Source organism: Ursus americanus, chromosome 11 (genome assembly GCF_024610735.1).
Source record: "Ursus americanus isolate L20-20 chromosome 11, mUrsAme1.1.p, whole genome shotgun sequence".
In the NCBI taxonomy this organism is placed as follows: Eukaryota; Metazoa; Chordata; class Mammalia; order Carnivora; family Ursidae; genus Ursus; species Ursus americanus.
Genome location: NC_142137.1, coordinates 73,491,018 through 73,507,283, shown reverse-complemented (window position 1 = coordinate 73,507,283; position 16,266 = coordinate 73,491,018). Strand labels below are relative to the sequence as shown.

At 53.6% G+C, this 16,266-nt stretch overlaps 1 protein-coding gene across 6 annotated transcripts in view; it reads left to right on the top strand.

The window, feature by feature from the left end:
- Nucleotides 1-16,266, top strand: part of RPS6KA2 (ribosomal protein S6 kinase A2) — a 332,597-nt gene that overhangs the window by 309,568 nt on the left and 6,763 nt on the right. For all 6 annotated transcript variants that reach the window (XM_087865646.1, XM_087865644.1, XM_087865645.1 and 3 more), the window contains 5 exons: nt 6,644-6,733; nt 8,468-8,626; nt 10,087-10,248; nt 12,735-12,811; nt 14,569-14,686. In XM_087865646.1, coding sequence (XP_087721772.1) covers nt 6,644-6,733; nt 8,468-8,626; nt 10,087-10,248; nt 12,735-12,811; nt 14,569-14,686 — 606 coding nt within the window. The remainder of the gene's footprint in view (nt 1-6,643; nt 6,734-8,467; nt 8,627-10,086; nt 10,249-12,734; nt 12,812-14,568; nt 14,687-16,266) is intronic.

Here is a 16,266-nt window from a genome sequence, read left to right as displayed (position 1 = left end):
CTGTTCTTTTTTCCAAGCCTTGAAGTTCCCTGGACAAAGGGAGCTGGCGGACCTTGCAGGACTTCCCCGCTCCTCACTGAGACTACTGTGGGTCATCATTTATTGTCTGGAAGGTGTTTAAATTCACCAAGCGCAGGGAGGAGCTGCTCCCCTTCACCGCACAGCCCCCCGGGACCCAGAGCTGGGTCAGAAGCCCGTGTGAGCTGCCTGTTGCAAGGACAGCCGTCAGGTCCTGGGTCCTGGTTTGGATTTCCTTCAAAGGCAAAGAACTGGCAGGAGTTTCAAGGCAAAGAGCTCCGTATTCAGGATGGGCCCATTTATTACTGAATGTATCATCCTGCAGATTGCACCTCTGTCCCGTTTTCAGCATTTTCCAGGTAGAACACAATGGAAATATTCTTTAGCCTTTGTCTGTGTCAGCTGACTGGTGGATGAATGGCAGTATCCTCACTTAGGGATGGAAGAACTAGCAAAACGAAGAATGTCCTGTAACATAGCCTAGCCCTGAGAGCGTGGCATTTAATGACTTGGCGTGCGAGTTGGACCCCAGGTCAACAGACGTCTTATTGAGCCTCCGCTGCCGGACTCAGCCCCGCACCCTGGCTAGCACGCGAGCAGTTGGCAGACCCAGCCCTCCAAATTCCCACGTGCACGGAAAAGGGGTGTTTGTTTCGTGTTGAGAAGCGGTCCAGTCCGAGCCAGCTGGGGCCTCCTCACCGCACTGCATTGATTCAGAAAACTCGCCCCTGAGTAATGAGCAGAAAAATGTATGCAGCGACTTTGATGAACAGCGGGACTGCGGTCAGAGGGCAGGGGCTTCTGCCTGGGGCAGTCATAATGGGGGGCGCGGGGGGGGGGCACTGGGGATGTCTGAGACACTCTGGTTTTCATAGCTGGGGTGGGGGTCGCCACTGAGGCCTCGTGTGTAGGGGCCAGAGATGCGGCAGAACGTCCTGAACGGGACGGCCCCTCCCAGGATCCTGGACACAGGATTACCCAGCCCATAATGTCAGTGGGGCTGAGCTTGAGAGCCTCAGCCTAACGCATCCTTTGCGGCTGGGGGATGGATGCCTCCTGCAGATAAATTCCGGGAGACTGATCTCTGGGAGATGAGGGTGGCGTGTGCCTCCTCTGACTCTTAGCAGCAGGATGATGTTCTGAGCGGAGCCCAGTGCTTTCTGTGCGCTACTCAGGGCAGGGCAGGCCCTCTGGTGGACGGAGCTGGAAGTGCCAGGGCACAGCCTTCCCAGGGGCGGGCGGGGCCCGCCCTCAGCTCCGAGCAGACTGGGCCGTCAGTCTCGGAGCACATGGGATATATTAGCTCTCACATCTTGGAAATATCACTGTGTTTTGCTTTAAGCTTATTTCTCTGTCTTATGGGAGCCTAATTTTGTCACTATAATTACTCTGTCATCACATTAATGACATTTAAGGCCGTATTTAAACCTCTCCACCCAAGTATACTCCCAGTCAGCAAGACTTGGTCTTGCGTGTATTCTTGGCTGCATTTTTCTGTGCAGCTCTTAAATTAGCGAGGCCAGGTCTAGCTACTACGTAACGAAGCCTTTAGCGCGGTGCGCACGCAGTAGGGACTCAGGAAGTGTTGCTGCAGAGTCTGAGTCCCCAGGGTTTGGTGCTGCCCCCCAGCCGAGGCAAACAAGGCTGGATGGCCCCCGATCTTCCACGGAGAGCCTGCCCTCAGGCCCTCATCCTCCTCATGGGCACCAGCTCAGGCTGACTCGGCGTAGGATGTCCCACCAGCATGCCCAGCTCGTGCTGAGAGGGGGTGGGAAAACCGCGATGTCCTCTCTTCCTCTCCCCTCTGTCGGGCGCTTGGCAGTTGAACAGCTGTGCCCCACTTTCTTAGCACGCAGAGCTGCGTCCAAGGGGCAAAACCGCACAACGCTCCGATGCACAACCCAAGTTGGCCTTTGCTTTCAGAGCCAGCCCCGGAAGGTGAGGAGCGGAGATGAAATTGTGCAGGACTTTGAGATAACATGACATAGAACTGCACAGATGGCCGGGCGCGAGTGACTCTCCATTTAAAATAAGGTTGACACAGAGTCGTTTACGACGTGCAGAAGGGAACTATGACTGAGCCGCACTTGTTGGGGAGAGGTTGAGTTGAATAGAAAAAATCATTAGTACTCTCTCCACCAAAGGTGCTGTACCCACTTTACACGAACTGCGTTAGAGGGTTGTTGGTTTCTGTTTTGTTTTGGAGTCTTCGTGGCTCCACATGATGAGGCGCGTGTTCCAGACAGCCCAGGAAGTCAGTTTGCATAAAAGGCAGGAAGCAAGGACGGTGCACCTCGAGAGAGTTCCGGGGGGTGTCTGTGGACGACTCAGGTGTGTGCTGCTCACAGGGTGCAGAACTCACATACACACCCAAGGTACTGCTTTTGCCACCTCGATCCTTGGTTTTGAAACAAAACATCAGTAAGTTTCTAGGGAGCAAACCATACAACACCTGAAGTTCATGAGACCAGGAGCAGCAGGCATGAGATAGAATTCAGACTTAGCGCAAATTCGACCATCCTGTTACGACAACAATGATGACCGCAAACAGCGCTCACTATGTGCCAATCTTGCCAAACTCGAAATGCTCTGCATGTTAGGTCCGTTGATCTTCATGACACAGGATGTAATTACTGTCATCATCCCCTCGAGGGCACAGAGACCAACAGGTCAACAACACACACAAGGACACCCAGCCTGTAAGTGGGAGAGCCAGCGAGCGTCCAACCGTGCATGCTCTTGACCTCCCCGGGGCACTGCCTCTCGCTTCCATGGGGTGGGGCCCTGAGGCTCCTCTCCAGCTCACTCCCTGCTTTCTGCAAGGCCCAGATCCTGAAGGAATGACACCTCCATGCAGAGTGGATGGGGCGGAGCCGTGGTAAATTTAAGCCCAAGTCATGGGATCTGCAAGGAAAACATGTGTGGTTTTGATGACCATCTAAGCTCCCTAAACGTTACAGTGAAGGTGTAACTGGAGAAGCGGAGGTGCCCGTGACACTGGATCCAGGTTCCTTTTCTCGTATGTTCCCTGCTGTTCTGCCACCAGCCCTCCGGCCCTGCCTTTGGGATGGGGTTGACTCCACCTGGCAATCCATGCCTTCTCTTGTGTGAGTCTGTGTCACCCGGTCCTTGATTCTAGGGAGGAGGTGGGGCCGACGCTCGTCTGCCAGGAGCTGGGCAGGCTGTCCTGATGCGGAGCCCGTTTTGTGTTCTCAGCAGACGGTTACAAGAGCATGGGCGCTCCTGTGCGCGTGTTCTCATGTGTATGTAAGTTGCCATCCAAAAACACCAGGATTGAGACAAATGTTTGACATGAATAGAGCTTATTTTTAGAAGGAAAACTGATTGGCATGGGAATTTTAATTGTTTCCAGCAGGAAAACTCAGTCTTCCCGCTGTGTCGTTTATTTAAATTAATTGTACGAGAGAAGCCGTCTGTGAAATCTCATGAACCATTGCGTGCTCCACTACCCTGTTCACATATGGCATTGATCCTGGGAACAAGCCCGTGGAAGTACCCCGCCTCAGGGGCCTGCAGCAAGCCTGTGAGCCCCTCCTCTGGATCACTGCAAAGCCCATTTCCCCGAGGACTCAGTGTCCCAGGAGGGGCACGCCAGAGAGAGCCAGAGAAGAGGAAGGTGGAGGGGGCAGAGATGCAAGAGGAAAGCGTGCTGCGGACGGTGAGGCCTCCTTTCCTCTCCCCTCCTGTTCCTATCTCCGCAGCCAGGAATAAAAATGCACAGGAGGGGCTCCTGGCTGGCTCAGTCTGTAGAGCCTGCGTCTCTTGATCTCACGGTCGTGAGTTCAAGCCCTACATTGGGTGTAAAGCTTACATTAATTAATGGATTGATTGATTAAAAGGAAGAAAAGAGAAGTGCTCCTGATACGTCTGTCCCCACATGCTTCACCTGCAGAGAGAGTCCTCGTCTGCCATCCGTGGCGTCCCGGGGGTGCTGACTTACCCCGTAAACGTGCAGCTTGCTGGAGAGCAACACGGCGGTGGGCTGTTTAAGGGCCATGGTGGGGGGCTGACCCCGTGCGGCGTCCTGCCCGCTCTCTGCAGCCGCTGCGGGATGAGAAGGACAGAGACCGTTCCTCCGACTCCTTTGTGGTTCTGCCAGGATCATCTGAGCACCAGCACGGCGGAGAGCCGGCCTTGCTCACCGCGCTGACTGGGAATTCCTTCCCTGGTTATGTTGCCTGAGGAAGATTGTAAGTCAGTGTTGTTCTCAGAATAAGGAACATGATCCACCAGCGCTTTCTTGAACTAGGAGCAAGTCTAACAATGGCAATCCCAGGAAACCGGTCCCACGGGGAGGAAATTCATTCCTTGACACGTCTGAACAGCCTGCTCGGAACATCTCTCTGGGCCCTGCCGTCCCTCCTGCCCAGACTGCAGCTTGGGCTCAGGGACCAGTAACCCTGCCTCCCGGCTCAGCGTCTCTGTTAATAATAATTCCAGAAAAAGATGTGTGGGCAGAAGCAGCCAGCGCTCGCTGACTGACCACAGTGAGGATCTAACAAGCCCTGGGTCTGAACAGACCGTGCGGCTGTGCGGACCCCACGTCCCCCCTGCCAGATCCGGGGCTGGTGGAGGGCCAGCAGGGCGGCTGTAGGAACTGCGCCTCCACGGTTCTCCCGGACGCCTGCCCTTCCAGGCTGGGTGCCCCATCTCCCCTGCGCACCCCCCACCCCCCTCTCTGAGGCCAGCGGCCACATCGCAGTGCCCAGCCTTGTCCTCCAGCTTCTGGTCAGCTTTGCCATGGGGAGACCCCACAGCAGGAAGGGAGAGCCCCGAGCTCCCGTTGGACGTATCTCTGTGCAGCTGCCCCACCCGGTCCTGTAACTGCCCCCCCCACCCGGCCGCTGGCAGGAAAGAAAAAGCTTCCTGCTTCCAACTCCATTGTGAGGATCATGAAACAGATTTATGCTGACAACACACCACTTTTATCATGAAATTTTATTCAAAAAATGTATTTGTTTAATTGTTTAAAAATCCACTCATTTTTTAAGAATCTAATGCATTTTAACTTTCTCAGGTTTCAAAGAGAAGGTCACAGCCCTGAGAGACTGAATGACCCCCAAGGGCTGTTGGAGCAGAAGGGGTCCTAGAGGGGCGCCTGGGTGGCTCAGTCATTAAGCGTCTGCCTTCGGCTCAGGGCGTGATCCCGCCGTTCTGGGATCGAGCCCCGCATCAGGCTCCTCCGCTGGGAGCCTGCTTCTTCCTTTCCCTCTCACCCTGCGTGTGTTCCCTCTCTCACTGGCTGTCTCTGTCAAATAAATAAATAAAATCTTAAAAAAAAAAAAAAGAAGAAGAAGAAAAAGGGGTCCTAGAACCCCGCTGGCCAGCACGCACTCCAAGCAGTGTATTCGACCCCCACACTGCTGAAGACACCTTCAGAAAGTCCCGCCCTTAGAACGCTGCACCATCTGCTAGCTTCTTTCAATACTAGAAGCAATCCTGGCGTCCCCGCTGGAATTTTGGTGCAGTTAAATGTAGCAAAGGAGAAAAACGTGTCAAGAAAGGGAGCTTAACTTTGGCTTGTTTGACAGTGCGTGTCGCTGGGCTCGGAGTCCTGGGGCGCCAGTGTCATCGGAGCTCGGCTGCCGGCTTTAAAGCCGAGATGCAGAGAGGAGCGCGGGCACTGGGGTGCTCTCTCCTAACAGCAAAGGGGAGAGACCAGGGGTGTCCGGGGGCAGCGTCCCAACAGTCTGTATATTAAACAAAAGAGATTGAGTTCCACGCAAAGCTCCGCTGCAAGTCTGACCTGAGAGAAGGTCAAAGCCAATCTCCTTCCTGCTCCGTAGTCAAATTATGGCATTCTCCAAAGAGCACATATTTTCAAATTAGGTGAAACTGATGTCGAAAACAGTATGAAGGATTCTTCCGTTCTGGTGTTGTTTCTAACGCACGTGCTTGGGATTCACTTGGGTGAGGACCCCCACCCCAACGGTTCCATCCCCGTGGAAGTGGGAGCAAGCAGGCCACCTCCAGAGACATCAGCCATTATCTGCCAACAGAGGCCTCCCTGTTCGAAGTAGGCTTCTATTCGTGACCTTGTCCTGTCTTTGGAAGCTGTTTTCATGGGCGGAAGGACTGTACCTGTTACCTTAAGACGTGGGATACAGACGCTGGGTGGTGGAGGGGAAGGAACGTGTGTGTCTCAGCCAGCGGCCGACTCGGTGAGCCCGCCAGTCCCGCCGTCTCCTGGGGAGAACCATGCACTCGGTCCCGCTGCGGCTGTTGTGTTGCCGCAGAGAACGGCGAGAGGTGCACCGCGGGTGCTGGAGCCCGCTCCGAACAGCGCGACGAGCATCGGCCACCCACTCAGAGCCTGCCTCCATGATTGAGAGCGCCTGCTGCTGTTTGCGGGTGCCTGTGTGAGCCCCCCAAGCCCACCCTTCCCTCTCCAACCCTGTAATTTCATAAAATCTGTGTCCCAGGCTTGTGCCTGCTTTTTGTCAATGTCGCTCTGCCGCTAGTTGGGATGGAGGACGGCCGTGAACGTGTAGGCAACCGTCATTTATCCTGCGGGAGCGGGAGCTGGGGGGAGGGGAGGGGGCAGAAGGGTCCGAGCCAGCCGACGCCGTCCCGCGCCTCACGTCCCCTGCTCCGTGTATTCCAGATCATCGACAAGAGTAAGAGAGACCCCTCGGAAGAGATCGAGATCCTGCTGAGGTACGGGCAGCACCCGAACATCATCACGCTCAAGGACGTAAGTGCGCCTCACCCGGCACCCGCGTGGGTTCAGCCCCTGCTGCCGCCCCCGAGTGTGCGCCGGAGCCCGCCTCTGCCGCCAGCACCTTGTAATCGCCCGGCGGCTGCCGAGTTCCAGTCTCGGACAGCACCCCCCCCACTCCCAAATCCGGTAACGTGGACTATGAGCGAGGAAGAGAAGCTGGTGCGGATTCTAATCCAGAGGTGGTGGTGTTCGGTGCCGTTCCGAAACCCAGCAGAAAGGGAGTCTGGAGTGGCTGAGACAGGGCTGGGTCAGATCTGAGACCCCAGACTGAGCTCTGGCTGTGGCGCTCCTCCCAGCTCCCTCTGCTTCTGCTGGGCAAGGAGTGGTCCCCAGCCCGGGAGACGGAAGGCAGCAGGAGCCCACCCCCTCGGAAGCCCAGCACAGAGCCCGGGGCTGTGGCGCGGGGGGCCAGAGGGGAGACAGACCTGTCCCCTCCCCACCTTTGCCCTCACACTCCAGAATGATTTCAGGGTCATGAACCCAAACCCTCAGGATCTGGGGGCTGCCTCAACTTCCCTTTGGGCCCCATCAATTCCTGGAGCAAGGGGGCTGCAGAATGCCAGTTCACCTCGGAGGAAACTGTGAAACAATCCCTATGTTGACCCGCGCAGAGTGAGCTGGCGATCTCCCCACGGTCCCAGGCACCTTCACGGTGCAACCCGGTCCTCCAGCGGTTTTGGTGTTTATGTTGAGATCCACCAGCAGACGTCAGCTAACTTGAAAACTCCTAAGCTCTTCAAACCACTTTCATTATGTTGGGGTGAGTGATTCTGAGCTGAAGGTGCCATCGTATGCACATTCTCAAAAGTAGAGCATTTTTTTGAGGCATAAACTGGAAATAAATACACCAAAATCAACTTTCTATCTTGCATTGAGCTCCGAGTTAGGCGAACTATTTTAGTGAATTGTTCTGGAAACTCAGTGATTCATAAGCTAAGAATTACTCGTGTATAGACGCTCGGCCCCATTTCCACAAGGTCCTTCTAACTCCTGGACACCCGCGCAGGGTAATTGCTGTCTACACGCGTGTGTCATGGGAAGAGCCAAAGCGGAGGGCCTTGGGGGCTGTTGTTCAAGTTCAGGAGAGTGAAGGTGGGGTGACAGAGCTCTCTTTTTCCATCGCTTTCCTGAGATACAAGAATTGCTACAATAGGGTAGATTCTGTCTGCCTCTGCCTCCCCTCCCCGCTGGACTCCAGGGTCTGGCGGCTCCCAGGCTCGTCCACGGTGCAGCGGGAGGGAGGGCCCCTGGGTGCTGGCTGGACATGACCCAGGCCTGCTGGGCAAGACGCTGCCGCCTAACAAGACCCCCCCGGGGGTGTGCACACTGAAGTCTGAGGGGCTCGGCTCTGTGCCAACGGCCCTGGTTCCACCTCTGAAGATCTCCACGGCAAGGGTGGGGCCAGATCAGGACAAGTCATGTCAGCTAAAATCTCACCCTTGCAAGCGCCTGGCCTCGCTGACTCATTCTGTGCTTTGCAGCAGATTATTAAAGCTGGTTTTCCCTAACAGCCACGTCGGGTAGGACTGTGATGGCCGTTCTCTCACTTTCACCCGGAGCCTTGTTTTCACACCCTGGGGGGCAACGAGCCCCCAGCCTGTGCACTGGCCGCTGCCGCCTCCGGGGCTGCCCTTCTCCCCCGTGGCAGGCAGGCCTGCGCACGCAGGGGGGCCAGGGTGACCACGTGCTCCGTTCTCCGCCACCCAGGTCTATGACGACGGGAAGTTCGTGTATCTGGTGATGGAGCTGATGCGCGGCGGGGAGCTGCTGGACCGCATTCTCCGGCAGCGCTGCTTCTCGGAGCGGGAGGCCAGCGACGTGCTGTGCACGATCACCAAAACCATGGACTACCTCCACTCGCAGGGGGTAAGCCTGCCGCCCTCCCCGGCAGCCTGCGGCCACGCGGGTAGCATAACAGCAGGAGAGACTGGCCCGGGAGGGAGTGCCCTGGCTCCAGAGCTGGGGAGCCTGGTCGTCCAGGCTTCCTTCTGCACCACAGCCACCCCTCCCGTGCCTGAGATCATTGCACACACCGCGTGCCCAGCAGCTAGTGGGGAAATTCAGTGTGCCTGGACCAGTTATAGAGAAAAAGTGTTTGGGCTTGATAAATGGACGTGTTGGGGTTCACCACTTGCTCTGTTCACAGCTGGGTTCCTTAGCCGACACAGAGGAATCCTACAGGTGACAGAGACAGTGGGAGCGCGCTCTGCCCCGGCCCTCACCGGGTTCCAGGTGCTGCTCTGTGCTCTTCGTCCCTGCAGCCCTAAGCTCCACATTACACCCATTTACAGACCGGGAGACTAGAGCAGAAAGAGGTGAAGCCTCTTGCCCAGGGCTGGTTGCCCACGAGGGAGGGGCAGGCCGGGGTTCCCGCCTGGCTCTCCGCTTCCAGTCCCCATCTCGGGGAACCTCCCGTGAAGCAGTGCTTCCGCAGCCGCCCTGCACGTGTGGTCACAGGCGTTTCGAATGCAGCCACCTCCAAACGGGAAGATGTTCCGCGCCACGGGCCTTTCTGTGGTGATCTGGTGGTCTGGGATTGCAAAGCGTTTTCCCAGAACAGTCAAACTCTAGAGGAGACCCTTGGGATGACGGTCTTTCCAGATTGGCTTCTATTTAATGAGGGAGGTAATGGGCCTGCTCCCCTGCCTTTGGGGCCTGTGTAAGCCAAGCTGGCTGCGTGCGTGTGTCCCTTCCCCTTCCCTCCATCTCCTGCCCCTGGGTTTTACCAGGACAGAAGAGACGTGTGGGTTCCAGGCTGTGTGAGGGCACACGTGTGTGCTCCCAGTCGGCCTCTGTGCCCGTCAGAAGAAATCGCTGTGTGCCCCCAAATAGCTGCTTTGCTTTGGGGCGTCAGGACAGCTTTCTCCGACCCCGTCCCTTGTGCTCGGAGCACCTGCACCTCCCTCCCCACCCCCCAGGTGCCTCTGTAGGGCTCCAGTCGATCGCTTGATCCCTGCCCATGGGTCACCTGCCCCACGACAGAGGCTGCGCGTCCGCCTCGCTCTCCGGTGAGCCCCTCACCGCGCTGGAGCGTGCCAGGCACACGGGAACATCTACCCGTACAAATCCTTGTAGTCCCGTCACCTGAACTCAGCGCCACATTGCCTTGTATGCAATTCTCTCATTTGGGCTAGCTGCTTACTTACCTACTTGAATGACAATGAGAGAGCAAGAGAGGAGGGAAGACTTGCTAAAGAACATAGCAGCCGAGTCCACTGGCTTCTAGCTGCAGGACCTGCTCAGAGTCACAATCCCAAAAAACCCCTTACCTTCTGAGTGCTTCCCCTTTCCCCTTCCTGCTCCAACCGCGCCCGCTGCCTTCCCAGGTGGTCCATCGAGACCTGAAGCCCAGTAATATACTGTACATGGACGAGTCTGGGGACCCGGAGTCCATCCGGATCTGCGACTTTGGGTTTGCCAAGCAGCTTCGAGCCGAGAACGGGCTGTTGATGACACCCTGCTACACGGCAAACTTCGTTGCCCCGGAGGTAAGAGCTCCGAGCCGGCGGAGATGAGCCCTCTCCCAGGGCAAAGGAATGGGGGGATCGTTTGGCCCCTCAGAGTCACCTTGATTTAGTCCAGTGGTCATGTTAGAGAGGAGAAACGAGTCAGAGAAAGAGCCAGCCACTGACCTTGCTCAAACACAGTTATTTTATCGTTCTCCTATTTGTAAAATGTTTAGTGGTGATGTTTTTATGTAAAATTGTGACCGTGCAGTAGGCCATTTGGATCAGCTCCGCGTATTTGCCTGGAGTTACGGAGAGATAATGCAGGCAGCCTGTCATGCCGCCCGGAAGGAAGCTCACGGGTCACCTGTGTCACCTGGGATCAGAAATCTACCTACAACAACACAGACAGGGGAGACGGCGTTCGCGGATTCCCCTTGTGCCGGAGCTCTGCTCCAGACCGGTTTCCACGGCAGAAGCAAGCCAGCGCTGTGGGAGTTAATATGAGGGCCCGTAGTGTTCTGCAGGGGGGCTCTCAGCCCGCATCCAGACTCGGAGCATCTCGGCAGCACCATCTTGTACGTCTGCCCCTTCTCAGGCTCCCTGGGGATGGTTTCGTTAGGCTCTGAAGTCACTGCTGTGTATGAAGTAAACCCAGGGTCATGTGTTAAGTAAGCAACAAAACCTGAGAGGCCGCTAGAGCAGGACCCGTGGCTGGTGGGATGCGGGGTCAGGAAGGAGAGCAGACATCGGAGTCTGTGTGGATCCTTCTGGCTGTGGGTGAAACTGAACTAGGGCTGCAATGAGGAGCACAGCAAGGCCGAAGAGAAAAGCGTCCAACTCTTGATCTCGGCTCAGATCTTGAGCTCAGGGTCGTGAGTTTGAGCCTGCCATTGGACTTCACACTCGGCATGGAGCCTACAAGGAAGGAAGGAAGGAAGGAAGGAAGGAAGGAAGGAAGGAAGGAAGGAAGAAAGAAAGAAAGAAAGAAAGAAAGAAAGAAAGAAAGAAAGAAGAAAGAAAGGAAGAAAGGAAGAAAAAGAGAGAGAGAAAGAAAGAAAGAAAAGAAAGAAAAAAAGAAGGCCCCTGGCACCTGGTACTGGGTCTGCGAGCTGAGTAGCCCCCACCAGTGGTCGTGAGGAAGGCAGCAGTGTGCTGAGCCGAGATATGGATGGACCCACACAGGTGAGCTGTGAGGCCACTTTTAGGTTTCCCAGATGCCACCTGTGGCCCCCTTTAACATAATCTGCTTATGAGCCTCTATTATTGCCTTACTTGATCAATACTAGTATTGATAGTATTGATTCTGGTGATTATAGAGTATCTTAAATTGGTCTATTACTTAACCATTTACAAAGCACTTTTATTACCGATAGTTTTTTCTTGTATCTTCATATGCCGTATGAAGTACGCAGGGTAGATACTATTAGCCACACTGAGTGGATTAAAAAAAACAACGAGGTCCAACATGTGCGCGTGACTTTTGAAGGTCACTCAGCTGGGGACGCACGTGCTGGAACAATGGACATTCAGTCAGTCTGCCCGCATTGGCTGCCACGCAGCATCAGTGATACAACGATGGGAGGATGCGCCCCTCGCCTTTGTGTCTAAGAAGACTGAACACAGGTCTTCTGACTCCGTGTTAGTGCTAAATCCAGCGATGTACAGGAACCCATGAGCATTTGTGCTGCTCTCTGTACGGTTATTCCACTGTGAATATATCAGAGGACCGCCCTCTGCTGAAGCATGTAATCCCAGGACACATGCAAATTCTTCTGTCTTAACTATTCCCCGGGGAATTAAACATAGCACTACCATGTGACGCGGTAATGCCGATCCCCAATGTCACTGAAAGCAGAGACAGGAGCAGCTGTTTGCCTCCCCGCCTGCATAGCAGCATTTGTCCAGCGACGGCTGATGGGACGAACGAAATGTGGTGCATTCATACAAGGAGAACTGGCCTAAAAAGGGAGGAGATCGTGTCCCACGCTGCCACAGGGACAAACCTAGAGCACGTCATGTCATGTTTGATAAGCAAGACCGAAAAGCATGATTACTGCATGATTCCATTCATAGGAGGTCCCTAAAGCAGCCAAATCCACAGAGACAGGAGGAGGGTGGGAGCCAGGGTTGGGTGAGGGGCGTGGGGAGTGACTGTAATGGGGACAGTTTCAGTTTTGCAAGAGGAAAGAGATGGATGGAGATGGTTGAACAAACGAACTGTGCTCCTAAAACTGATTAAGACGGTAAATGTCATGCTATGTATACTTTGCCATAATTGTTTTAAAGTTCTGCCTTAAAAATCAAGTGTTTCCAAGCTATCTGTCACGTATCTAGCAAGAGCTGTGGTTCCCGTGTGTGGGGTCTTCGGGGAATCCCACTGCAGGGCATCATGGCTGACTTGGCGTTAATAAACGCTATCTCCCTGTTCCCCCACCTGCCCAGCTCATGGGCTCATCAGAACAACACACCGTGAACTCGAATTTTCTTACCAAGCGCTCACCTGTTGTCTGCTTTCCCTCCTCCAGGTCCTGAAGCGGCAAGGCTACGACGCGGCATGTGACATCTGGAGTTTGGGGACCCTGTTATACACCATGCTGGCGGGGTAATGCACACCCTCCCATAGGCGTCAGCGCGCGATGGCGTACGTGCCTGAGACATCCTGAGGCAGACATCTCAGGGGAGGTCCCTTCAGCCCAGGGTCAGCCCTGCCCTGGGGCACGGGTGGGGACACACACTCACAGGTCTTCGGTAAACACTTCATTAGCACTTTCAGGACAACTGAAGAACAGGGATAAGAAAGTTGGCCATGTGTTTTCTTTAAAATATATCTCCGGAATTAGGGAACTGGAGCGCAGGCCTCAGCTCACCGACCAAAAACCCACGCCTCTGACCACGTGTCCACATTCTCCCCGGCACCATGCCGCCCCCTTAAGAGGTTGAGACATCTTCTCTTAAAAACATCCTCTTGAGTTAAGCACCCCTAAAAGCTTCCTGGCCAAACAGCACCTCAAGGTAAGTGGCCAGGTAAAGGCAGGTGACTGACTTGCGTCGCCACCAGATGAGACAGCCGGCGTTTCAGAAGGAGGGTCGGGTCTGCCGTGCACACATCTGCTTCCAATCCGAGTCTGCCCCTCACCAGCTCTGCATCTGGGCTGGACTCCTTGACCCTTATTGGCTTCACTTCCCTCACTTTTGAATGAGAAGAGGACACTGTGTGGTCTGTAAGGCTTCCAGCCTTAAAGATCTAGCATCCTAAGAAACCCAGGGAGACCTATGTCTTAAGTTTATTAAGGATTTGCATAGAAGGAAAAAACAGCTCTAGACCGTCCAGTCCTGCTTACTGTAGCAGAATGGACAAGAAGCCCCACAAGAATGAATGGGAGTGGCCTGCTTTTTGTGGCCTTAATGAGGCATGTGGTGATACATGAGTAATCAGTGTCTGTAGGGAAAGGAGGGGGACGCGTGAGCCTGGAGCTGGGCCTTGAGGACCACAGTAGCAGGGAAGGCATCCAGGCCCTTCCAGCGTCACACCGTTGGATTGCCCTGCGATTCTTCTGATACTCACGTCTGTACATGAACCTCGGATCACAAACTTGGCCACCAAAAGAAGTGCCATGAGGATCACAGAGAGTTCCTTTTCTAGCAGGCATGGGTCGACATGCCCTGGTTTATGTTGGGAGCTGAGAGAATAACTCACAGGGGGCAGATGCCGACGGCGTCTTATATGTGTCCGTGTGGGTCCCTGCAAGTGTGTTATTCCACCCATTGTGCAATTGAGTTTTAAAAAGTTAATATGTCAAAGAACCAAAGTTGGTAATAGATCTACCATGGGTCTCTCAGACTTCAAATCTCAGGCTGTCCTCCATTATACCACAATCTCACTGTGGAAACCGAAGGACCGGGCCAACCACTGTAACACGGTCACCAGGGGAGCCCGAAACGGTCCACGGATGTTCTTGTGCTTGAGTCCACAGAGTTTTCTACACTTGCCTTATTGGCCTGCACCACTGACCACGTAAGGAAGATGGACATAGCATAAGAAATAAGCGACACTTTCCCACAAATCCTGAATTTGGAACGTGATGGCAAAGAAAGAGCTATTCTTTTTAACAACACAGAGGCAGGGGTGCCTGCGTGTCTCAGTCGGTTAAGCGTCTGACTCTTGATCTCACTCAGGTCTTGCTCTCAGGTTTGTGAGTTCAAGCCACATTGGGCTCCATGTTAGTGTGGAGCCTACTTAAAAAAAAAAAAACAAAAAAAAAAAAACAAGCAACAACCACAGAAAGAGGCAATATCAAGCTGTGAACTCTACTGTTGGTCATAAAATGGGAGCTCATAACCACGCATTCTCACTGGCAGATTTACCCCGTTTGCAAACGGACCGGACGATACTCCTGAGGAGATTCTGGCGAGGATTGGCAGTGGGAAGTACGCCCTTTCTGGGGGGAACTGGGACTCGATCTCCGATGCCGCGAAGGTGAGTGTTTCCCACTGCTCTTGCGTCGCGGGCGTGGCGATTTGCTGTCAATAATTGCATTTGCGAGGCAGCTGGAGGGTACCTTTCATATAAATAACTCATGTATTTTACCTCATAGATTTTTTTTTTAGCTTCTCAATTTTTTTTTTGCAAAACTCTTCTTATAGCACTTTTCACATTTTCTGCTGTCTTGGTGTACTAGGGTTCTCCAGAGAAACAGAACAAATAGGATGGGGATAGAAGCACAGAGACAAAGATTTGTTTTTAAGAATCAGTTCACAAGATTGTGGAGGCTGATAAGTCTAACATCTACAGAGTAGGTCAGTGGGCTGCAAACTCAGGCAAGAGTTGGCATTGCAGCCTGAGTCCAAAGCCCATCTGCTGGCAGACTTCCCTTTCTTTGGGAAACCTTGGTCTTTTTTATCTTAAGGCTTTCAACTGATTGGATGAGGCCCACCAACATCATGGAGGTCATCTGCTTAACTCCAGGTTGGCTGATTTCAATGTTAATCTCATCTAAATAAGACTTTCACAGCAACATCTAGGCTGGTATTTGGCCAAACACTGGGGACCATTTCTTAGCCAAGCTGACACATAAAATTAACCATCACACTTTTAGTGATGTTGCAAACTGAGTGCCCTGAATGATCACAGACTGATCAAGAAGAACTCTGGGACAGGGGTGTATTTCTGTTACTTTAAAACTCTTTGCACTGGGGCTTCCCTGCAGCTTCACTATTTGTGACCAACCTTGTTTAAAGAGACATCAGACTTAGTCTTTTTCAGATGAGATCATCAATTCCTCTCTAATTAAATAGTAAATGCTATTTACTGCTAGTATGAAGCAGCATCAACAGTCTATTTCCTGTGTTACCATAAAATGACTGGAAGAGGAGTAGACCATCTGGGGTTCTGACTCCAGTGCTGCCATCGTCATCACTGTGTGACCTCATACAGAAATACAGAGGGGATGGTGGAGGAGATGATAGAGAAGATGATGGAGCAGATGGTAGAGGAGATGGTGGAGGTGATAGAAATGATGGTGGAGGTGATGGTAGAAGAGATGGTAGAGCTGAAGGTGGAAGTGATGATGGAGAAGATGACAGAGGAGATGGTGGAGGAGATGACGGAGGAGATGGTGGAAGGGATGGTGGAAAAGATGGTAGAGGAAATGGTGGAGATGATGGTGGAAGAGATGACAGAGGTCATGGTGGAAGTGACAATGGGGAAGATGATGCAGGAGGTGGCAGGGGGGTGGTGGAGAAGATGATAGAAATGATGGTGGAGGTGATGATAGAAGAGATGGTGCAGGAGAGGGTAGAAGTGATGGAGAAGATGATAGAGGAGATAATGGAGGAGATGGCAGAGAAGATCATGGAGAGGTAGCAGAGATGATGGTGGAAGTGATGATAGAGGTCATGGTGAAGGTGTTGGTGGAAAAGATGATGGAGGAGATGGCAGAGGGGATGGTGGAAAAGATGGTGGAGGAGATATGGAAGAGACAGTGGCGGAAATGATGGAGGAGATGATGGAGGGAATGGCAGAGAAGATGGTAGAGATGATGGTGGAGGTAATGATGG